The sequence below is a fragment of the Branchiostoma lanceolatum genome, chromosome 10 (genome assembly GCF_035083965.1).
Source record: "Branchiostoma lanceolatum isolate klBraLanc5 chromosome 10, klBraLanc5.hap2, whole genome shotgun sequence".
Taxonomy (NCBI): Eukaryota; Metazoa; Chordata; class Leptocardii; order Amphioxiformes; family Branchiostomatidae; genus Branchiostoma; species Branchiostoma lanceolatum.
The window spans coordinates 7,668,310-7,693,621 of record NC_089731.1 but is presented as its reverse complement, the minus strand read 5'-3'; the positions used below and the strand labels follow the sequence as shown (position 1 = coordinate 7,693,621).

The window sequence follows — 25,312 nt, the reverse complement described above, 5'->3', positions numbered from 1 at the left end:
AAAAAGGGAACCGCGAAAAAGGAATACGGTTCTCTAAGACACATTACTCAAGTAAGGGCTCCCTTGGAAATCAGTTACTTAGTTAACTGAAGGGACCACCCAAAAGTATCCATAAATGATCAAATAAACCAGTACATAACTTCTAATGCAGCACGTGTTATATATATTTCTACACCTTAAAGGTGCTCCTCACAGCGGGCGTTTCAAAAACTACATCTAAAAGTCCTTCTCACGTAGACATCACTGGTCGGCCTGTTAGCCAGCAGTCCGTCGATACGACCGTACCATTTTCACATGGACACGACACGGCTCATGTTGACATTTACTATTTACTGTTAAGTACCGGAGTAAACAACAAGCCTGAGGTGTTGATTTAAAACCGGGCACCCTGGCGGCTCTGAGAAAATACTGTGTGCTGAGGGTCTGATGTTTACTTATAGTCGAACCTGAATAGCTAATCGGAACCTTAAAAGGTAAATTAGATCTCAAAACGTTAAATTTGCTTAATGTGTGAGGCATTGAAAAGAAAATGAGTGGGCTACTGAGTAAAAATTCCAACGGTTCGTAGCCTTCAACTGTACCTACATGTATAGAAGTCGAAAATTTTAGGGGACAATACAAACCTAATGTCTATCGTGTTCACATGCCATATTGGTAGCCCCCATAACAGACTTCTTGCAATTGCTCGGGCGTTGTGTGGCTTCGCATGTGCTTTATTGTCTTAAATTTCAGTTAGTTCTGAATGACAGTGTGGCCCATGATCAAAAGAAACAATTACCATAACATTACAACACCCTCTTCCCCCAAATTTAGATGAATCGATAGAAATCAAAATGAAAGAATTAGTCCGTTACGTTAATATTTCCACAGCACGAAAAAGATTTTCCTTATTTCCACTAACATTACGTAACCCACAATGACCATTGTCTTTTTAAGTCATCTTCAAATTAAACAATGATTTACGATCTTTTATTGACCCCGATTTCCATTGTTTCGAAACCAATAACTCTAGATATCTATTACATTCAATAGAAACAGATCTGGGCACTTCGGTGGAAGTGAGGCGTACCTAATGAATCCTAGCCTCCGTTGCAGACTCTGAAGCGGCTTTTTGGGGGGCTAAATAATACACTTTTTGCAGCCACCCCGTAACTATCAGCCATCCTGTAACCATCAGCCGCCTAGGCGGCTGATGGTTACAGGATGGCTGATAGTTACGGGGTGGCTGCAAAAAGTGTATTATTTAGCCCCCCAAAAAGCCGCTTCAGAGTCTGCAACGGAGGCTAATGAATCCATTGTTTACGTTTCTGTTGACAATGACAATAAACACGCCAATGAAGAAGCGCCGAGACGATAAGGCGTGACCTCATCCGGTAGGGATCACTTGGTGAGACCAAACCGCCCCCCTAAAAAGGAGGTCATGCGGTTCCGAATAAAGACCTAGCTTTCCTTATCTTTTCTCTTTCCTCCGTCCAGAAGCTCTATGCTACTGTCTAAATCTTGATGTCGCTTATGGTAATATCAGTCTTGATTTCAAAGCCAGACTGTCTACAATCCGGATATAGGGAAGGGCGCTGACTATCTGAACTTTTGGCTTGGTTTGAAAATTAAAATATGTTACAGTTTTCTTCTATATTTGCTTATCAAGAATGACGAGTAAATTCTTTTTTTCTCAGCAACATCCTCTTTCAAGTCTTTGCTTTTGATTTACGTTTCGTAGGATATTTTTTCAGGTATAAGAAGCAGACTGACTTCCAGTCAAAAGTAATTTGACGAGAAAGAAGGAAAAGAGAATAGTTGATAATTCCCATAGCACAGAGTAGAACATTTTTGAACGATGACATAGCCTAGTGCGTACTGTGGTCGGCATACCATCAGACATGTCAGAAGATTTGCTTTGAGACACGCATGTTGTTTGACCTAGTCAATGTATTGTAGAGCCCGGCATCGTCATTGCTTGATCTAAAATCCTGTACAAATTGCTGACATCCGAGTCTGTAAGTAGTGCCTTTTGTGTGGGAATGTTGCCGGTAAAACGGCGGTTCCGTTATGACGGTTATCAGTAATGGCGTCCCACAGGACAAGTATGCACAAATCCCACGATAAAAACAGCATCCCTACATTTATTTATTTGCAAAATAAACATAGCTTTCCACAAACCCCTTGACAGTATTCCATTCTGGACCCAACGTAAGAAGTGACATTTGGCCGATTGACTCTTTGGATGCAATATAAAACCATGGCAGACGATAACTCGGATCATTAAAAAAAAATTCTTGAAACATGTGAACACCCCTGCGCTGGGCAGTGGTACAGTCATGACGTCATGTAGGGCGGGTCACCATGAGTCACCCATGACTGCTTACCTAGCCGTGCGGCCTGAGGTGTGCCGAACTTTGTCCACCGGCGTCTTTCTTCTCTCTTCAGTACGCTTTCACCTGTGTAAAGTTTAACCGGTTACACCACCATTTTGGATCCGTATGGCCGCCATGTTGAAAAGACAGGAGCGCATTGGTAACATACCGTTCCGGGGAGTTAATTAGGGGCCAGACTTGTCGGGTGACCCGGCCGGTTCACTGGGGAGTACAGCCCGCCTGGCTCGGACGGGGCAGCTGCTACTGCCGCCGGGATTCCTCAGGCTCGCACCAAAGCCTGCCGTACTGCCTGTATGAATATTCCATCGCGTGCCTGCTAAGATTTTATGTCAGTAAAGACCGACAATCAGAGGACTAAAGCCGAGCCAAGGTAAGTGTACTTATACCGTGTACTAACACCGCTCTAATTGTACTGGAAATTCTCTAACACCGATCAGATGTTTTAGTACCGGTTCTGTGTGTTTTTACATGCCAGCAGGGTGAACGTAAAGTCCACTTCAGGTTTGTAAGTGGAACAGCGGGCGCGCCAACATTCTAAGCCTTCTGAAACTACCAAAACTTGAGGCAGTCGTCTCGTGTAGTAAACGAAACTTCGAACATATTCCTGAGTCATCTAGGCTGTTTCAAGTTGAAACATCAAGAGTAAATTTGTTTACCCTGGGTACACACAGACTTCTTTATGTGCCCAGGCACCGTGTCAAAGGTATTCCCCAAACCAATAGAAACCCTTTTAGTTAATGGAAGTCTTGTTGTAACGGAGTCTTGAACAAGCCCCCGGGCGTGTGTAAATTTAGTCGGACGACTTTACATGTCATGGGCCGGACAGATAGTATGACATGGGTTACTTGTGTTTCTTCTGTTCGGTGTGTAGCTTAGATAGAGAGCGTGCAGTGGTCGAGTGCCGTTCAAAAGAAAATAGAACCTTTGAAACTCTCACGAGCCATTTGCCGTTACTCATTCCCACTTGTGGGTTTTGTCTGATGAAAGTTTGCAGGAAACACAAACCGAAATAGTGCAGCCATGTTTATAATCTTTTAAACCAGTGGATTAGATGACTAATAAGATCCTTTGCAGGTACGCAAATTATGCTTCAACATGTGGTATGGTGTTTGAGCCTTAGTTTTATCGACCGATGTTTGAACGTCCTTGTAACAGTCTTGAAGGTCCTGTCACTGTTTTCATTCAGCAGCGGCATTCTAACACGCTTTTATCTAGCCCCTGTTTTCCCTCTGTAAATATAGCGATGCATGCAAAAGGGGTACTTTCTTTACGGACCTCTTGAGAATAGAGACATTTGCTCTGGAAAAGGCGTCTTTGTGCTCTTTTGTGGAGGAACAGGGCATTATGTTTGTGCAACTGTTACGTGGAGCAGACACAGAAGGCCCACTTTCGCGCCATTCCCGCTATGTGAAGCATTCAAAACCCCGTAACGAGTCCGGTATGCGTACATGATAACTAGTACCTTTGTCCGACTCAGTCTAGAATCGTAGAAATATTTGTCCTTCGCAAAGAAGATTGATTGCAACAATGTCCCCGCCTTCTCTACCTCGATCCAAACATGGGAGATATAATTGTCAACAAAATTCTTCCACTGACTAACTAGAAGTGTTTAAAATACTTCCACGTCGCTACAGCTCTCTTATTTCGATAACATGGTTTTGTGTATGTGTTGTTTTGGTGAATTGTCTTATTAGAAAAGAAAGCTCTATCGATATTTTGCAATAGGTAACATAACTTACTGAAACGGGTAAAATGAAAATGATTTTTTTCTGTAAGCACCAGGTATATAATTTTTTTATTGTTGCTTTTGTATTGACGTATGACTCTATGCATTATTGAAATCAAAGCTTGTCGGAGTTGTTGTTTTTCTTCCGTTATAAATTGAAACTTATCCGGTGTGTTAGTATGTTTATCTTGAATAATGAATGCAACAAATACGGATATCCAATATCACGAACGACTGTTTATGTCAACAATGAGAAAGGCGGTGTATTGGTAGTTTTCTTGCACCTTGCGATCTAAAATCTCAACTTCCTGGTAACGTGTTAACGTGCTTTCAAATCTTCTTCCCGGAGTTGTGGAGTGTTCCTTGCGTCTGTTGATCAAATTCACGAGTATATGTCACAGAAATGAGGATTATTTATTAATATTGGTTTATCTACCTTTAGAAGTTTAGTTGCGTTCTGACCACTACAGTCGTAAATTCTGACCCAAAAACAGCGAGTCTCGGCAAATCTCGTGGCCGGTAGTTGGGACCTAACGGAAACTGTGGAAACACGAGATTTCCCGCCTACAGTGACCTGACACACCGCGTATTATCGAGATCCCTGAAGTGTAACCCTAATCAACACGAAACCCTCGAGACTGGGCCGGTGTTTGCAGAGAGGAACTTGAGATTCAAACTCATACCAGAACAAGTAGTCTCTGATTTCACACCGCTCACTCAATTCCCAGAAAATATGAAAAAGGTAACAAATCGAGGACTACATTTCTTGGAGATTGGACGGATATTTGTTTGTTTGATGACGCAACATCACAAACAAGGTGTGTTTGTTTGTTCGAAACTGAAATAAGTACTAGTCTCTGATTCAGACCGCTCATTCAATCCCCAGAAAACATGGAATTGCAAAGGTAACGAATCTAGGGCTACATTTCTTGGAGATCGGACGGATATTTGTTTGTTTGATGACGCAGCATCACAAATAAGGTGTGTTTGTCTGGTCACAGGTGAGAGGTCACGACCCCAGCGGGCCTGTGTTGTGCTCGCGTGCCCAGCTGGCACCATGGGGCTCGGCATGACTTCCATTCCTCTCGGGACGGGCTCGACTCGAGGCGTTTCTGCACACTGCGCACTGGTGCCGCATTCTAACCACAGTACTAATGGACAGGTCAAGGCCAAACAAACGTACAGATTGTCATAATTAGAGGCACCATGTGTTTTTCAATACGTTATACTTATAACTTCACTGGATATTGTACAGACTAGTATATCGGGCAGTGTAAATTTAGTTTGATGATTCGATGACTACACATATCTATCTTAGTTCTTACAGTTTATGTTTTGAATCATTGTGAGTACGGTTCTACCGTGTACCAACTGTTAGTAAGCTACAACAAAACATACACAAGGCCCTATATGTCAATGTGTCAATAGAGTTTTTCTTGTTACTGTGTAACTGTGACTGTATCTAAATGTCATATTTGTCTTCGTTAAGTCTTCATTTATTATCCCGTTCCCTTTCATAGCCCGAGGACTCAGTAATTTTCTGTTATTGGGTTGTTGAGAAAGCCGCCATGTTACTAAGTAATGTGTGAGACCGGTTGTGCAAGTGTGTGGAAGCCGCCATCGTTATTAGTCATAGCTGGGTATACTCCCGGACTTCTTCTTTTCTTTACCGTGTTGTCTGGTTCTTCTGGAGACTTTTACCTCAAGAAGTGGGTAGAAGACGTCGATTTACAGGTACTGACTGTGACGATAGAGTATCACTTGACTGGAATACCTGTACATGTCCATTGATTCATTCCCCGTTTCCGTTCGACCATCAATCAATGACAGTTCATTTTATTCCATATCCGGTTGCAGACAGGTCTATCAGAGCGAGAAAGATGCCCTAATTCTGCACCGACAAGGTTGACAAGTCCATCGTCTGACCCGCCATGCAACGACAACCTTCAAAAACCAAGATGGAGGTGGTGGGGGACAAGAACAACGATCTGTTCGAATTCCTAGTCGGGGCAGAGTTGGAGATGTACACTAATGCCTTCAAAGAGACCCTTAAGGTAAATAATATGTTCTTTGTAGTGCCGTGTTCTATGCGTATGATCGCTGAGTACAAACTTTAATGCAAGGAGGTAACGTTAGGTAAAGTCCCATATTCATTTTGATGCCGTAGGGGCAGTAAGTAAGTTGTTATGAACTGTATGTAGGGCACATGATTGGAAGGCGGAGCCCAACCCTCTCCTTCCACTGCAACTGCCCTTTACCTTGCCAAGTTCCCAACCGATGTCAGGTACCGATTTTTACACCTGGGTGGAGTGAGGAAAGCCGTGTAAAGTGTCTCTCCCAAGGACATGTCTAGTCAGGAATGCGGGGAATCGAACCCGGCCGTGACCTCTAGGTCTGGTGTAAATTTACAGTACAGTAGATCTAGAAATACATTTACACGAACACACTGTCGAGAAACTCAATTAGGTCTGTGGATAACGCACAAAACGATATCATCACTGATTCATTTAGTTGGTGAGGGTGTAGCTCTCGAAACGAGTAAAAGGTCTTGTTGGAAAGACAGCGTATTACATACTAATTCTGTTGACGGGACTTTAGGTATTCCAAATGTGTCGTCAAGAGAGACCGATGTAGTCTCTAACAGACTCCACAAGTCGCTGGAATAATAGAAGTCTAGATCGCATACTGAACTCCCAGGCCGGCTAACTCCTCTGGTATTTTATCTGTCAATTTCTACCATTGGCAGAGACTATGACTGAATACTTGATTTTAATTCAAACAGAGGTGGGGTCACGGCTCGTTTTAGGTAGGACGTTTGCACGTTTTCGCGGTGTACCCTTTTAATGCCTTTTTAATTGTCAACGGATAACTCGCGAAAAGACGAACAAAACGAGCCGGAAACCGAGCTCTGCTGTGAGTGTGTCCGTAAACGTTACAGGTTGGTTTAACGACATAATTGTAGGTAGGCTTGGTTTTCTTTTTCTCTTTTTCTAACAAGTCAATAACAACACATGTACACCGGTACGGTATCTATTCTTGGACAACTGTATCTTAGCATCAGCTTCTCAATGAAACTTTCTTCACATTGTGTCAAGTCTTGTTTCTGTGGGTTTGACACATGAAAGGTCGTAATTTACTTGTGATCAAAGCGTCTACAGTACATTCTCCCGTCTGTGAAAGTGCGCCAGCCAACACCCCAGCCACCACGGGGCCAAAGGTCGTGCCCGGCAGAAAATTGACTGTAAATGGCGGTGTCACCTGTTGGCGGAGTTCAGATGAAGTATCAGGAGATTTAGTCTTTATAAGGGATTATAAAGGGATACGTTTGTCAGAACATACAGGGAGAAGAACGTTTGTACGTTTCTTGTGGTTGTCGGAAGTGCGTTGTCTTTAGAAGAACTACCCAAATCCCAAGGCAGAAAAAAGGCGTCACCAATAAAATATGACACCCATAATTAACGTGAACGTAAGGATTTTTACGGTTAACTCCGAAACAAAGAGAAACTCATCTCTTGTTAAATCTATCTAGCCTTCACCAGGCCTCGGGCGTATGGTCGTAGAATTTGGAATTATTGGTCAGTAGAGTCAGTCCATGGTAAGGTTCATAAATCACCCAGCCGCGCTTGCAAATGTAGCCCTCTGGTGGCCAAACTTCCCTGGCAAAGTGTAGTTAGTCTGGTAGAGACTAAGATCTACTAAGCTACTTCTGAAAGAATTCTTGACTCCAGCGGAAAGATGCAATCCTTTTGATCCACCTCCACACGAAGTGATTTGGTACGTCCCTAAACCACGTGAAGACATGACACACATTTCTGAAAATAGAACCGTACTGAACGATAGTCCCTGAGAGAATCGGATGTTTCCTGCGCTTTGTACCGACTTCCCGGGGTGACTTCCCGTACAGCTATCACTCACACCGCCATGTGAAACAGAAAACCTGTTATCAAGCAGTTACATTCTCTCGTGTCGAAGTTAGATAACATACTATTCAGGAATGATTGGAAAAGAAAACATTCGTCGATATGGTCGGGATCACGGAAGTTTAATCAAATCAACCTCCTTACCGGAATAGTCCATTTTTGAGAGGCTTTACATATACATGTATTGTACAATCCAATAAATGCAACAACAAAAAAAGAGTTATCGATGGGATAAGTTATCAAGCAAGGTGAAAGGCTGCGGTTTTTAATACAAATATGACCCGCCTGACTTAACATATCAACATGAAATTCCTACACGGACGACATCATACTCATAGCGCAAAATCAATGTTTCTGGCTTGAATTTGCAATGACCCATGATCACTTGTAACACCGTTATCGGCAAATGTTTTCCCGTATCATCGCTGTTTCAGACTTCTTTTACTTCGAACTGTATATATTTGTTTGGAATTAACATACCTGTCACACATACACTCATGGTCCATATTGTTCAAACATACAGATACGCCGAAAGTAAATACGTCAGTTTGCGATGACTGTGTAGCACTGGCTATTATGCCAAAATAGTTACTCAAGCAACTGGATGTAATTTTGAAACAGACCTTTCAGACAGCATCCGCTGTCTTTCATCAGTCACTGACGATACCTGGATGTCTAACCTTCATCAACGACGTATAGCAGTGGCTATTGTTTGTTACAATACGAACACATGAAGGCGCCATTGAAACGCTCTGTTCAGCCGGTCTGTTTGAAGGAGCAAGGGGTAACATACTTTTACAACAACAAGAAACGTAGATTCGTAATCTAGAAGAGCGGGAAGTAATGTATGCTATACGCTCCTTAGGTTTTGTTTTAGATGATATCACATTGATTCCTATTTCATTTTCCCCGTACCGTCCGGTCTACGTTGAGCAGGGAAAAAAGAAAAGTCATAACTTATCTTATTAAATTCAATTATTAAATGTAGGTTTCATGTGACCTGGATATGCATGGACGATGTTTTTTTGTCTTTCCACGTCAAATGATGACGTTTCGGTGAGAATGAAGAGGAAAGTTGTGTCATCTGTAAACAGAGCTGAGAGAACATGCCGCAGGAGATAAGGATCAAGCGGAAGTAGCAAAGACCCAGAACGACCAGTCCCGAATCTAACGGAAACATGCGCGGACACTCCGGTTGGTAGGGACTGTCCACAAAAAGACAAGCTACGTGTAAGGGTGGATCCCAGGAGACAGTGTGACATCACTGACATGGAAGCAAAATTAATGACATTGGGACTCAAAGTGACTCGATCGTTTGAATCAACAATGACAATGCGATGAGAATGTTTGTTTTTTAAGTCAACTTTTGGTTTCGTGCGAAAACAGGTGGCCATGAAGCGAGGATATCGATCAAACAATACAGGAAATGACCTAATATTACATAACGGCAAAAGATACAAAATACCTTTTGATGACATAGTATGTACATGTATTAGAAAATAAACGTATCGATGTCTTTTGTATTGATTTGACGTTTGAGTGTTTTTTTGGTCAAATATACGACACCAACCAAGTACGCCTGTCACGTCCAAAGAGTTCAAATTTTTAATTTCTGCCGCCTTTCGCTGTTGTTTGGACAGGCAACTGAAAAAAAGGAGAAATACTTCTGGTGTCTGTTCTTTTACCGCCCTGTTATAGATGCAAAAATAACTAGCGTATCTGTGCTAAGTCGATGTTATTCTGGGCTCTGCCTCAGTCTTATCACGGAGGTTCTCGGTCGGATCGGAGTGCCTGGAATTCCACCACTGAGCTTATCTTAGCATGTCCATCAAACGTGTTTTGACCCGCCCTCCTATTTATTCTGACGATACACGTTTCCTAGATAACACATCTGTTTCCGTATCAGTAATTCTTTCAAAATATTTAAAGAAACGACACAAGGATGCCGTCTTGCTTTTGGTATCACTAGTGGGAGAGTACTCTAACCTAAACCTCAGCCCTAACCCAAATTCTAACCCTAAACCTAAAACCTCAACCCCACCGAAAGAAATATTAAACTCCCGGAATTTTTAGATTGAGTGTTCTCAGGTATTTTTTTTCTACAAAGGCGGTATATTTGGACCAGCAAACATTGCTGCACGGAAAATTTCGCGCCATATTGATCACGTGATACACAACAGAACTGAGGTGAACCAATCACAAGTCAATAACGGGAACTATATTCCTGTAGCGTGGCCAAAAACATCGAAGAACTGAATCTATGATAAATTTTTTAACGTGGTGACACATAAACAATCTGGACTTTTTTCGGGTTTATGTTGAAAGTAAATTTTATTACAGTGATCAACAAACGGTAGTGACAACACATGTTTCTCTGTAAGTTAACCCAGCAAAGAGCCTGTCTGGATTTAGATTAGAAAGTGGATAAACCGGTAGTAATCGCTTAATCCCCCTCACTGATTCAAACCAAACTTTAGATGATCGGTGCCCCATGGTTAAATCAGAATCATAAGGTGGACATGGTGGAGAGGTGTGTGAGTCATGGTGTTCACTACAAACCCACTACCACATTAGTCTGTTTTATTTGTTTTTTTGTTTTATTAAGATTTAACAAATGTCACAATCTTCCACCCAGAGTTCACTTACACATTAGTTATCTTGAATACAATTAAATGAAATGTAAAGAAACGTATGCAATTGGTGGACAGAAAATTGAACAAAATCAAATGTGGTGAACTTGAAATTCCACAGCAAGTGAATTGTATGGACGACATCCTACATGTATGCAGACTCCAAATCTAAAACAAACAACGACAAAAACAAGGTGGGCAAAAGAAAACAAGTGTGTCTTCATTCTTGATTTTTCTCCGCCTCCCAGGTGAACTCCGTTGCGCAGCTGCGTGATGTGGATAAGAAGGACCTACAGATAGTGGGGCTGTCCCGGCCGGAGCAGAAGCGGTTCAAGAGATATTACGACAAGAGGTTCGGGACGTGGAGCAAGCTGAAGAAGGTGGGTGTCTTTCGGACAGAAAAGTACTGGGACTGCGTGGTTTTGTGTTTCCAGGGCCTTACAGCATCTATTCATATGTAATAGTCGTTCCATACTTGTGAATGATATCAGTTTGTTTGTTTTTATTTTCGCCAATAACGTCGTTTTTCGGTAACGTCTGTATGTTTGTATGTACTTGGTTTAGCAGCATAACGTACGGAGGTATGGATGCACTGGTATTTGTCATGAAATTTGGTATGTGGTTACTTATTGTGTTGTCCTATCAAAGAAATAATTAGATTCTGGACCCCCTGATGGCTTTCCTTGATATTGCAGTAAAATGTCCGGTTTCCATATATCTTTTCGTGTTCTGGACAAGCTATGGTAATGATTTGTTGGTGGCAGATAGCTCTTGTTTGTCAATGTCTAACAATCCTGTCCAGAACGTGATATAGATATAACGTTAGATATGTCATTGGTATGGATAGCCTTATAGGAAAGTAACCCTGCGAGCTATTGTGTCGGTTGGAAGCTATGCATGACTTTTTGTTCACGTTTTTATAGATACACTTTTTTGCTTACCTGAAGATTCTCTTGAAAATGAACCACACAGGTGTTCAAGAGAGAAACTGAGTCGAAAGCAGCCCCGACTGACCGACTCCCGACATCCCCTGCAAACGTGGGACGGGACCGTCACCTCATTCCCAGTGACGCAATCACCATCAACTACCGCGCAGAGCCTCTCGGGAAGGGCGAGTTCGGCATCGTGTACAGGGGTGTCTGGAGGAGGGAAGACGGTCAAAGGGTGGGTAGAGCAAACTTTAACTGCATCGTAGAATTGAGGGTACATTGAGAGAGATACAAACACACACGCACACGTGTACACATACACTCGAGCACGCACACACACACAAACATACACATAAACACACATACTCACACACACGTACACACGCACACACACACATACACAGTCACACAGAAACACACACACACACATGCACACACACACACACACACACACACACACACACACACACACACACACATACTGAACACACATAGGTAAGCAATTATTTACTCGCTTGGGGCGAGGAAGTTGGGGTGAAGCCAAAAAGTGAGTTCGCAGTGATTGTGAATAATGATGACAACATACTTCCCTGTCAGAAAAGAGAACGCCCCAATCTCTCACAAGAGGTAGTTTACCATAACACCAACTCTTCTCTGACACATGCTGTAAACGATACATTTAGGATGTTGAGTAGAGTAGTCCATACTGAAGAGTGAAGTATGAAGGCAGATGAAGGCACACTGCCCTGTTTCAGGCATGCAGTGTTCGGGTGTAACTCAGCACTGTTGAGGAATACAGCGTGCTGTAGGTCCTGTTTACCAGTATATAATTTAGAGTGACAGGTTGGGACCTACTAACTAGACAGGACTTCCGGGGGCACTTCCGCTCGACACAACAGCCAGGGGAAGTCAGAATCAAACTGGTCCGACCCTGGGTTCGACCTGTTTATAACATATGATTAATATAGTTTAGGCTGTGAACTTTATCACACAAAACAAGGGGTTTTACTGAATCGAATGTTGTCACACAGCAGGATAATAGCCCGCCCGACGAGTATGCAAGCTCTAAGAGACATTTTCATCCCCAACTGGTGTCCCATCGGTCACTGCACGACTTTCTTCGAATGATTTCGTCGACCTTTATGCGATTAACAAATTCGACCACTGACAGTGTGACGGCCCCTTTACATTAATGAAACGGAAATACCGAGGGTTGATCTGACGTTCATGTTTCGTATTTGAAAGGGATTAGATGTCACAACAATTGTCACCTCTTACTACCGTCTCCAGCAAGATTAACATTTCCGTGGCTCGTTTGTTCGTGGTTTGGTGGTTATAACGCAAGAGGCAAGATGGTTATGATATTTGATACGTGGTCACTTAGTACATGTTAGTACTTTCAATACAGTAGCGTCACATACACATGTAAGGTCTTAGCTGCAGCCCTCCCCTCCCCATTCATAACACACACAAACACACCCGTGCCTTATCACCCACGGCCTGTTGTCTGTACCTGACAGCTAGTCCTATAACTACAAACGCTTCATCAATCTTGCGAGTGTAAGCTATTTGCCCCCGGGCTGTTACAGCGACTGGGAAGAGGAGAAAGACGTTCTGTTATAGTTCTCTTACTCAACGGTCTAGAGTCTTAAGACGTGTCGTAAGATGTTTTCATTCCTTTCTTTGTTGCCATAGAACCATAAAATCGATTCTTTAATCATGAAAGAAAGGAAAACCTTACCTGTGAAATATACCTGCCATTATTCGTCGCTTAGGGCTTTTAAATGTTTAACTGACAATTGAATAGTGCTGCGTTGCCGTCTCTTTCAGTCTTCGCTTCGCAAATGATTTTTCAAAGACAAGCGAGTATCAGATTCCCAAGTGCTATCAACTAATGACATGATCAACTGACATATCAAATTACTGTGAAAGGGGAATGTTTGTGGTGATTTCAAATTTGCGGTTTTCGCACTGACCCCTTCACCGTGAACTTAAAACCACCGCGAAACTGCTTATTCCGTCTTCTGTCCTTATTTCAACCGTTACCACCTAGTTTCAACCGTGAACTCAAAACCACCACGAACACCCCATTTCCTTCCTATCCCGACATTAAATCCCCGCTAACATTACTCCCTTTACTATATGTCCAGTCGTTATCTAACATGTTCGACTTCTCTAAATACGCCTGTGTCATTAGCGGCTATTCTCATTCCTCTGGTGGATATAAGACTCGGGTTCACGTTAAAATCGTCTAAGTGGTGCTAAGCCAAATAAACATGGCCCTGGCGGCTGTGCTTGATGATGGCGAAGTACGTGTCACGGCCAGTTGATTCGGAGCACATGTCTGGGGAAAGTTCAGGGAAGGGACCAGTAAATAGAACATCCATTAGAACACATGATGAAAGCAGGGGAAATATTTTTCCAACCTCAGGTCTATGCCGCCGCTGAAAAATAGATTTGTCATGTTTGTTTGTATTTAATTAAAAGGAAAGGTGACGGCCAAATGATTAATATGACCAAGAAGGTTACAGACACCAGGATTTCACCTAATTTTCAACGGGTCAGTGCAGCCAAGTGCAAGGCAGGGTCATGTCCGGGGGGGGGGGGGGGCACTGGGTGAAACACGGCGAAGTAAAACAGGTTCGCCAGATTTTAAATACATATCAAAAATCATGTCCCTCATAGCAGGAAACATAATCATTCCGTAATTGGGAGGAATGACCGGCAAGGCAAGAGGTTATGGGGACAACGTAAGCTACGAGTGAACAAGCTAAACAAGATAGTCCCGGTCGGTATAGCCTTTTGGAGGCCGTAAGGGCAGTGGGTTGTCCACTGTGTCTAGGACACGGTATTGGAAGGCGGAGCCTATCCCTTTCCGCCTTCGACAGCCTCTTAGCTCCCCAACCGAAGTTAGGTACCCATTTTACACCTGGGCGGAGTGACGAAAATCGTGAAAAGTGTCTTGCCAAAGAACACGACGCAGAGCGAGGAATCGAACGCGTGACCTCTGGATCTCGTGTCCACTAGACCAATCGACGCCACCTTAAGACTATTAAGTTTGATCACATCACATAAGCTGCGGTTCTTTTGTCAGATCAATTGAGTGGACATGCAATACTAATGTTTGGACAGAAGACTAGACTATTATTGTAACTTAGCTTTACAAAGGACTGTAGTTACATGTTTATAACTCGGCAGAACTAAAAACGCCTGTTTGATCACCTAGCTGCGATGGATCACACAACACGTTATTCTGCAATCAACTGAAGCTTGACCATCGTCTGTATCTGTTTTCGTGAGGAGAACACTTGCTGTGGCTACTTCACACGGTTCTAATATGTTCAAAGAGTACATCAAGTAGTTGTCTCATCGTTACCTCGTACGTAAACACGTAGAGTTTTAGATGTTTTCGAAATTCACAAGTAGAGCGTCATTCATCAGGATTTTGATGGAGGTGCGCTAGTCTCCAAGCAGAGGTTGGTGGAAAAGATTGTGACTTTTGTATCATATGCCCCGTTCTCTGTCGGCACTTTCCGGTTGATGGAGTTGAAAGTAGAGTACAGCTTTACATGTTTTCGAAATTCATAAGTAAGTCTTAGAGCGTCATTCATCAGGATTTTAATTTTGATGTAGGTTCGCGTCTCACCGAGTGTTCTCTCGCAGTGCACCTACTAAGGTAAACCGTTAGATGACGCTGCTGCACGTCGCCTGTATCACACCTGCTCAAACATCCGGGTGACGTGTGCCCTCAGTCCTGGTAACACCCACAAGCTGTTACCATATATAGACATCGCCGAGGGGTGAAATTAACGGAAGGGCGTGGTCTTGCCGTCAACGCACATATGCCACTCCATATTGGTCACACAGAGGCATGGTGAGCCATGGTTTGGGGGAACAGCGTTGTGTGATCGAAATGTTCCACACCATAGTACAGCACAAACACGGAGCCCCTGTTGTTGGGTTAGAAAGCGACACATACCCGCTTTGTAAACTCTACGGTGCCAGACCAACTCGACACTCACCGGAGTTTTTAGGGCACAAATTATTACGCCTACGGACAAATTCAGTTCTGTCGCTGTTCACGCAGTCGTCCTGGGTTCAAATCTGTCCTTCAGTAGGACTATGTTTACTCTCAATGCCACTCCCTTTTTCACGTCGCCGAAAATATTTGCAATATAGAACTTACTAGGTGAAAAGCATTCATAGTATTCGACAGTGTAGATGTTTCTTTTTTTGCTGCGGCATATTCAGTTCTTGGTATTCGTCGAAATGGTGCATTTTAAGGTTGTATATGAGGATAAAAATATTTCCTAGTAAAAGACAAGTTTCCAAAAAAATAGGCTATGGGACTACCTGTCTGACGTGACAGTTATGGTGACGTCACTATCGGTCCTACCTGTAGTTGCGCTCACGTGACTATGACGTACATCTTGCCCGCCATATTGCATAGTTAAACATGGAAGTTGCTACGTAATATTGGATCTGTATATATGAAAACATTCACATATAAACTCCTCCTATTTTAGAGCCACAACAATACTCTTAACCGTTTGATTGAAAAATTTTCTCTTTTCTTATTTTTCAGATCCAGTGCGCGGTAAAGACGCTGACTAAGGAAAGGTTCGAGACTGCGCAGAGCGAGTTCTTCAAGGAGGCGACGATCATGTGTAGTATGGAGCACGACAACATCGTGCGGCTGTACGGCATCGTGCTGGACTTGTGTCTAGGATCGCTCATGATGGTACGAACAACAACTAGTCCTAGATCTAACTTTCGAAAAAAGTAAGAGAAATATGATGAACATGAAGAGGTTCTCACCAACGCCCCATCTCTGGCGGCATGTTTGATGGAACGTTGATATTTGATTCTTCGAGGAAGTTAAACATTCCAGCTTGAAGATACCAGTATGCACGTTATGCTGTCGAACTGGGAAAAGTTCAGCTGGCTTGTCACAAAGTAATAAATGTTTTGTGCTTCGCTTTCTTTGAATAGAGCTGGATATCAGGCTAGTGTTATCAGTTTCGATTACCGGTTCCAGAGACTCCAGATCAGAAACATGTCCTGTTTAGTACCGTCCCCCTGTTGAGTCTTAAGAAAACAGCTGAGCATGTTCTGTTTCTCATGATCAGGTGTCTGAGTTGGCCCCTCTCCGCTCCCTGTCTGACTGTCTGCGGGATTGGAACCAGAGACCGCTGTTCCCGGTGGTCATCCTGTGCGACCTGGTCATCCAAATCGCCAGCGGGATGCAGTATCTGGACAGCAAGGGGCTGGTGCACCGAGACCTGGCCGCTAGAAATATCCTCGTCTTCTCGCCAACTTTGGTAAGTATATATTCAGGTTCTTTGTGTTCCTCGTCTAAAGATCATGTACGGATTACAAGCCACCGCCTTGTTGTTTTTTCCAGAGGCAGAGTTTATGATAGGAAGTTCTTGTATTTTCTAATATTTTGCGCGTGGCTTATGAACACACAGTTGGTACGGTATTAGATACCGAAAAGAATTGCCTTTTGTTTTGGTCTCATCATCTATTGAAGATAAAGCTGATATTTGATATTTTATCACCATACACAGGTGAAGGTGAGTGACTTTGGCCTGACGAGAGCGCTAGGTGTGGGGAGAACGTACTTCAAGACGGCTACGACAGACAGGAAACTCCCGTTCGCCTGGTACGTAGCACACTTTGGTCAGATGGTACAGTCAAACCTGCCTAGGCGACCACCTTTTCAACGCGATCACCTGGCCATGGCGACCGCTTTTTCTCCGGGTGGTCGCCTTGGGCAGGTTTGACTGTACTGAAAAGAAATATCCAGCTTTCAAATGGCGTTGACGTCTTCCATGCTCCAAGTTTTGTGGCAACAACATTAAATGAATTATTAGTTTTCACGCCTAGAACTGAAATGTCTTCCTTTTACTTAACGCTGTACGCAACATATACATCTGAAGAGGTGAATGTACTAACGCAATGCAACAGCTTATCTACTAGTAGACTTTCATTTATGAGAGACTTCTTTTTAGACCAGACAACGGTACATTTTTGGAATTTTTTTCGAAAAAGAACTAAAAAGTGTGTGTTCAGCAACTGATCTTGAAGCAAAGTTGCCCACACACACAGACACACATACAAAAATCTAAGTCCGATTTTTGTATTGGAAATACAGTACGACTTTGCTTCCGAATGATTTCTACCAACATAAATTAACCTTCAAGCTCTTACAACTGATCTTGTGCGTCACTATAGACATTATTCTCTAGTGTTGAACGATATCTTTGGTTCCTGCTGTGTCTTGACTCAGGTGTGCACCGGAAGCGATTAACGAGTTCGTATTCACGTCGGCCACGGACGTGTGGAGCTTCGCTGTCACCATGTGGGAGATGTTCAGTTACGGGGAGCAGCCGTGGGCCACGTACAGCGGGGAACAGGTACGGGGTCTTTACCTAGTCTCTACCAGACTAACTACGCCGGCTGTAGAGAGAATATTTGCCAGGGTTTCATTTGCAGGCTCGCTGGCGAAAAGTGATCTTTACGGCGGACTGACTCTACTGGCTAATTAGTAGGTTTTTTTGCCGAATTCTACGATCCATACGCCTGTAGGAGGGCCTGGTGGCGAGGCCAGTCTTTACCGTGCACTAGATCTTAAGAATAAGAAAAGAGAACATCATTTAACGGAAACGTTTTAGAGCATTGTCACCATTGAAGAGTTTTTACCTTTACCAAGAGGGTTGTGTTATTTTCGATTTTGTGGCCTTTGTTGTTTGTGGATTTGTTTGTGGACAGCATAACTCGAGAAGTTGTGGATGGATCTGTATGATATTTGGCATGTGGATGGGTGTTAGCAAACCGAATGACAAGATAGATTATTACTTAGCGGCTTTCTATGGTACTGCTGTAGAATATTCGATGTTAATATTTCTAATTCTTCTTTTAGATTCGCCAGGCTATTGGCCCCCCTATGTACCACCGTCTGGAGAGACCCAGGTTCTGTCCGTTCAGCCATTACCGCATCATGCACGACTGCTGGAGCCACAAGCCTAAAGAACGGCCCACCTTCACCAAGCTGTGTCAGGTGCTGGAGGAGGTACGTGATGATTTTTTTCAATCTATTAGCCACTTTCCTAGGCTCCACGAGTCTGGCTTTTTTCCTAATCATCAGATGGCATATTAGTTCAATTGCACCCGGTTCGACGTTGCCAGCCTATATAGCCTCTACCAGGCTCCACGGATCGCTGGGAAAAAAAATTGAAATTGGCAAAATAGAGTGACAATCGCCTATTGATATTGTCCTTTAGCATACTATTCACTCTATTTGGCTCTACTATTTTTCCAGTCATCTGCGGAGCCTGGTAGAGGCAAGAAATAATCTGCAATAAGAGAAAAGCCAGACTCATAGAGCCTGCTAAAGACTTACGTCAGGCATAGTTTGCTTTTATTCTCAATACATATTGGCAATTAATCATGTATCAAAAAGAATACACATCAGGCTCCTTTTGTGATCAAAGATATAGTAGAAACTGTCCAAAATTTGTCAATAAAGCACCAGAGAAGCGTAGCTGGACAGAAATGGAAGGAATGATGAACACGTATTAGAAAGATACCTCAAATAAACAGATGAAGCCAAAGATACTAACTTCAACGTCCATGATTTATTTTGCAGGCGAAACCAGAGCAGAGAGTCGCCATTGGTGACGTCGATGGTGACGTGGTACACAACCTTATGACCGTAAAGGCCGGTGACGTCATCACAGTTCTGGAAAAACCAAGGTGAATTTTAGATGCCGGTTTATATTTTGCTTGAACAGTATGTATAATGGCTTAAATTGTGTATTATACAATGTATCTATATATATTTATATACAGGTAAATACCCAAGAAATAATTTCTCAATATCTATGTGAGCTGAAATTTCCTTTCTAGTATGACTAAATAACGCTTCTAGCAGCCCTCCCACTTGTTAATCGCCAAGCAGATCTATTGGTGGCAAGACAGTATCAAAAGGGCCAACCAGTATCCAAAAGGCCATCGATGGCCATTTGGATACTGGTTGCTTGGCCCTTTTGTCTTTGATACTATTTCTAGTACTGCCTTGCCACCGATTGATCGGCTTAGAGATAACCCACTGGTCAGGCCGATAGCAAATGGCCCAATCAGCCCCTGACCACGAGAGCTTGAGTAACACGGGCTATTTTCCTTCCTACTCGGCAGTGACAACCATGGCTGGCTCGGCGCGCTAGATGAGGACAAGATCGGCTTCTTCGACCCGGAGATGACGGAACCCTTCCAAACGGAAGCCGAGAAGCAAGAGAAAGCTGCCGCTGCGATAGACAAAAAGAGAAAAATGAAGAAAAGTACGATTTGTGTGTACATTTGAATTCCGAAATGTATCATTCTAACAAGTTTTATCATTGTATGTATGTATATGAACATTTACATCGTCGGTTCATTTTTCACGGTATAGGCGGTTAGCGTTTATTTATGTGGTGGATATTTTTAATGAATCTTTTTGATGGGTGATATTTATTTTTGTTTTCATTACAGCACCCCAGCCGTCAACAGTACAGAAAGAAGGCAACCATTATGAAACGTGAGCATTCTACTTTTTTGCGTGTGTCCCATATAATGTAAAAAATTGATCAATGTCGACAATATTGTTGTTTTACAGTCTGTATCACTTTGTAACCATGTGCTATTTGATTAACGCTTCGATGATTTAAGCTTGTTGGTGACATCTAGCTCTAATAAGTCTCTTGCACAACAGTCGACCATCCGCTAAGCATGACGGGTTCAATGCGCTGTCCAAGTTCTACATGAGCATGCGCGGGAAGCGGCGGCCAGGTGACGGGCAGTCCGACTCGGGAGGGGGCGCTTCTTCCTCTGCAGAGAGAGACCAGTATTGGTAGGTAGCGCTTTTTTTTGTGTGTACTGATAGGTGGGGCTTCGCATACATGTATAGTGATGGTTTAAATTTCTGCATATCACAGAGAATAATCTTTTATGCTTCTATGGAGTTCTTAATTCAAAATCTGCTCTTATCTTTCACTGCATTGCTTTTAGGTAAGTTAGAATTATGCTAATCAAACTGTTCAACATTATTTGAGAACTTCAAACTTTGACATTTTTCTGATGTACGTAATCGTGTAGTTGTGGTTACATGTTTTCACCGCTTTAGATGCATGCATATATCTTCTATGAATGTTACACCAAGGCGGAAAAATTATACTAATAAAGTGTACTTTCTCAATTGCAGTTCGCTTCAGGAGGAGACACTTCAAGAGAAGCCCTGTAAGCATTTTTATTTTACTGCTTCTTAGGACTGTATTTGTAATTTTTCCTTTTAACGAATGATGAAGAATCTCACTACCATCCCCTGGGCCACACTGACTCGACTGTATGGATGACATCTGCCCGTGCAATAATTTTCGCCCTTTTTAATATGTTCTGTGAATTCAGTCATTTGTAAAACCTTCCTGACCACTTTATGATAAATTTATGATAAAGGCAACGTTTTTGGCCCACCGTTTATATTTTCGCATGCTCGCATCAATTTTGCGGGGGCCAAAATATGTCATCCATACAATCAAATCAGTATGGCTTCAGTCGCAAACTTGCAATTGTTTCTTCCACGTTTTTGCTTGAGTCAAACTGCGTACAATGACTACAATCACAACTACATTTGTGTATTCACACTTGTTCTCTAAGATGTTTAGTGAAGCTGGCATGGGATATATTCAAGTAAAGAGTGATCAAAGGCCATTCAAGTGTTAGAACACCAAAGTGTGCGTTGTTTCAACTGTTAGCCTGATATCCAAATTGCAATTCTTTGTTATTTTCATATCAGCAGACATGCCGGCGGAAGAAGTTTCTGAGTCCGTTGATAGCCGTGAACCGAAGACGTCGACGGTGACATTTGAGTTTCCTCCCGCCCAGGCTGAGTTGGGTGGTGCGGCGGGCGGGGTGGAGGACAAGCGGCATTATGAGAACCTGAACGGGACCGACTTATCTGCCCAACCGGTATGTCAGACAGTGCATAATTCACCAGTTCATTTGTAAGAATATGGTTACGTTTGGAGCCGCATTGTTAGCAGCGACACCTAGCTGCAGTGTGGAATATAACCGGTCAGTAATAGATAACCATAGTTATCCTTGGTATAGTCATGTATACAGTAATTTGAAAGAGATGAAAAATCTAACGACTTCCAAACCGCAAAGCGAATATCCCAAAGAACTAAATGTTCGTATCATATTTCATCAGTAAACCCATGTGACTATTTTTTGCAGGACCCGGATGTAGGGCACGTCCTCATGCCGTTCTCGCCCAGACCAGACTATGACGTACCCAGGCCGCAGCCTCGTCCTGAGGCAGTCGGGGCCGATGCAGACTGTCGGGAAACGTCGGTTGATGACGTCACATACGACGTTCCTTCGTTAAATCCCCGACCTTCCACCATGTACTTTATGCGCATGCCTGACCTGGGGTGTGAAGGTCTCCTAGACGAGGTTATGTCTAGTTTCTCCACGGAGACGCTGGAGAGTTTGGGTGTGGACGAACCGCACAGAAGTCGTCCAACAAGTCAGACTGTGAAACGAGCGCCTCTTGCGACAGAGGAAAGTGACTCTCCTGTTGTTACAAGGACTAGGCAAAGAAATGAGTCCGCTCCTTCCGAGCTGCATATATCTGAACCAGAGAAGACGTCTTCCTCGAAAGTCTTGGACACTAAGAGTAAGAAGAACGCCAACGGTAAAAATGGCGCGCGTAGTAAACTCTTGCACGATGTACCAAGGCAGTCTCCGAAAGCAGCAACTAAGGATTTGAAATTACAGGCAACTAAAAAAATTACAGGAGTCAGTAAGAATCGTACAAACGGTAAGACTGGTTCTGATGCACCTTCCAGACAGTCTCCCAAACCTCTGCTGGTGTTAAAGGAAGACGAAACTTCTGAGAAGTCCACGAGGGCACCTTCGACTGAACGGTCACAAACAAGAGTCAGAACAAGTAACGGGTCTTCTAAACAGGCCTCAAAACCTGTGGGTAAAGCTGAGAAGAAGCCGCCGGCAACATGCCAGTGCGGGCGGAACGGGACACGTGCGGTAGGGAAAGGTTCCCCTAGTGAGACCACAAAGGATGGGACACGTGCGACCGGAAAATGTTCTCCTAGTGAGACCACGAAGGCGACCCGCAAGACAAGCCCCAATTGCAAGGACGAGAAAGAGGAAGCAAGTAAAAAGGCGCACAGTAGGAAAAGTGAGCAGTCGCAGGAGACGAATGGAGGAAACGCCGTGGTGATGAGGAAACTCGGGCGGGAGAACAGGGAACGGAGACCGAGAAGCGGCAGCGGAGAGGACGGGCTGGTCAAGTTCATGAAGAGAGCTCTACCAGATGAGGTACGAGTACTAGAGATATAAGCTATATCTCATAGTTCCAGTACCACAGGGGATTGCGGGGGAAAGAAGGAGGTTAAGGCCCCTTAGTAGTAAATGAATATTCATGTAGAATCGTTGCAAACACGCTATACAGCGAATTGTTTTCAAATGAAGGGACCTCAAACTTTGACTTAAACCACATTGCATCACAACTTTACATGCGACATTACTTATTCAAGTTATTGTTTGTTACTTTACTTACGCTGTCTTGCAAGTTATCAGATACATTGAAGGGAGACAAGCACACAAAAAGAAAACCCTACAGATATTTCGTTTATCGATTTGAAATATTTCAGCTAACACTTTCCCCTGTTTGTCTACAGGCTACGCCAGAGATGTGCGCCTTGGCGCTTCAAGCTACAAACTGCAACGTCGAGCAGGCCAACAAGTTTGTCAAACTTCAGCTGCGCACGCGCCAGGACTACTCCCAGTCAGACGTGCGTGCGCATGCGCTGCGGCGCTTAAAACAGAACAACTGGGACATCAACAAGACCACGCGGGTGCTTCTGGGAGAAGAATATGATAAGCACTCTGTTGGAAAACTCCAATAGGACGTTTGCTGTCCGTCAGAACTGTCAATCATTTCAATACTGCTGACCAAAAATGGCGTTGTGTAGAGCTTTATTCGACTGGTTATAATGTGTGACTGTTTGAATTTGCTCATGAAAAATTTTCAAGTCAAATGAGTGATGAGTTGTGCATTCCAATGAAAGGTACTGGGCTTGATGTTTTAAAGTCTAACATGCTCTAGAAATGGCCATTGTGAAAATGTATTTTATGAAAAGAGGGGGAAATTATTTTACAAAGAAGAAAAGAGGTAAAAGCTATTTTGCAATTAGAGAAGGAGTGAGGAGATGATAGATGGATCGTTGAGCTGAGTGGAAGTATATTTCATGTCTTTTATGTGGTGACTTTCGAGATGAAACTGATGATCACGTTTTAGTGATACGTGTTACGTCGATGAAGGTTAGACATCCAGGTAACAAGATATACACCTGGTAACAGTTACTCAAGCAACTAGATAGATTTTGTAAGTGGTCAGACGTCTGACCCTTTTCAAATTCTACCCAGTAGCTTGCGTAACTGTTACCTTGATGATCACGTGGTTATCACGTGTTCTTCACGTGACGATGAAAGGATAGAGAAGATGTTAATGTGTGTTGAGGCGATGTATATATATTGTTGGCTTGTACAGGAGAAGGATATTTGTGTATTGAATGCGTGTGAAACTTGTGTACGAGAAGATGGGAAAAGAGCACTCCAAAAGTATGATATGTAAAGAGTTCTGATATGCGGAAATTGCGAAATTGTGCCATACATGTGCGAACGTTTAGACACTCAGAAAAATGTGAACTATCTAAGACCTTGGTCGTACTTTAAAGCTGTTTTGAGCTTCTATGCATATTCAAATTGATGTATTTGTCACATCAAATATTGTATTTGGCCTGTATTTGGTATTTGGCCAATAAAGATGATTAAAATGACTTCAGTATAAAACGTCCGTTGTCACTCAGTTATAGTGTGTTGTATGCGATTTCTTTTTCATAAACGGTCAACCTGTACCGCGGTGTTTTCCAGCCATAATGTTGTTACTTTTGTCAATGATCATGGTGTTTAATACAACAGCCGGATATCCAGCTTTGGTCCGCTTGCCAATCGTCGCAACGGTGGCAAGGTGGTCTTGTGGTTGACTAAGAATCTAAATGTTTGGGAATCCCTAGCAGTCCCCAATGTTGTGCCCTTGGTAACACCTATTCCCTCACTCGACTCAGGTGAAAATGTGCACCTTGCTTCGGTTAGGTACGTCCTCTCGAATGGGCAGTAAAGCCGTAGGTCCTGTGTTTGAGGGGGACGCTTACTGCTGAAGGTGGTTTTCCGGTTGTGCGGACAAAACAAACAAATGCCTACTCCATTTCCTGCCACCTTTCTGTCACTTTTGACGCAACTTCCTGACAGTGTCCCCAACGTACTTATTGCTAGCATTGAAATGCCGATTGCGAAACTGCGGATTCATCCCCAGAACAAACAAGCAAACCAGCTGATACCTCTGCTTAATGGTTAATGGTTTATTTGATTAAAACACATCGCAGCGCTGCAGTCTTTTGAGCTGCGTATCTCAAAAGCATCGGAGTGGTTGAGCATGAGAGCTAGCCTCTACCGGGCTCCAGAGGCGGCAGAAAAGAGTAGAAACTGGCCAAATAGACAAAAAAACATGCAAGAGGAGTTAGTCTGCTACAGTTTGCCGCTCTGATGGATGGCATATTGGATCCTCTCTCCGTAGCCAACTCCCTTGCCATACTATTCACTCTATTAGGCC

General features: G+C 43.2%; 1 protein-coding gene across 4 annotated transcripts; it reads left to right on the top strand.

Moving 5' to 3' along the window:
• Positions 1–2,338: 2,338 nt before the first annotated feature.
• LOC136442864 (activated Cdc42 kinase-like) lies at positions 2,339–24,492 on the top strand. Of its 4 annotated transcripts, XM_066439857.1 has the most exons (18): positions 2,339–2,745; positions 5,103–5,280; positions 5,959–6,155; positions 10,900–11,031; positions 11,624–11,815; positions 16,166–16,321; positions 16,710–16,901; positions 17,151–17,245; positions 17,873–17,999; positions 18,506–18,655; positions 19,232–19,338; positions 19,780–19,922; positions 20,113–20,158; positions 20,333–20,470; positions 20,822–20,856; positions 21,413–21,585; positions 21,853–22,956; positions 23,319–24,492. In XM_066439857.1, exons 3-18 carry the CDS (start codon positions 6,033–6,035, stop codon positions 23,544–23,546), a joined length of 3,141 nt encoding a protein of 1,046 aa, XP_066295954.1. In that variant the 5' UTR covers positions 2,339–2,745; positions 5,103–5,280; positions 5,959–6,032; the 3' UTR covers positions 23,547–24,492. The 4 variants fall into 4 exon arrangements, with proteins under 4 accessions (XP_066295954.1, XP_066295956.1, XP_066295953.1 ...); XM_066439859.1 differs by lacking the exon at positions 5,103–5,280 and having other exon boundaries at positions 21,416–21,585; XM_066439856.1 differs by lacking the exon at positions 5,103–5,280.
• The last annotated feature ends 820 nt before the right edge of the window (positions 24,493–25,312 follow it).

Coding starts and splice junctions, on each gene's coding strand:
- LOC136442864 (XM_066439856.1), top strand. CDS start 6,033: ATGCAACGACAACCTTCAAAAACCAAGATGGAGGTGGTGGGGGACAAG. Junction 19,339..19,779: donor ACAGTTCTGGAAAAACCAAG/GTGAATTTTAGA, acceptor CCTACTCGGCAG/TGACAACCATGGCTGGCTCG. Junction 20,857..21,412: donor GACACTTCAAGAGAAGCCCT/GTAAGCATTTTT, acceptor TTTTCATATCAG/CAGACATGCCGGCGGAAGAA.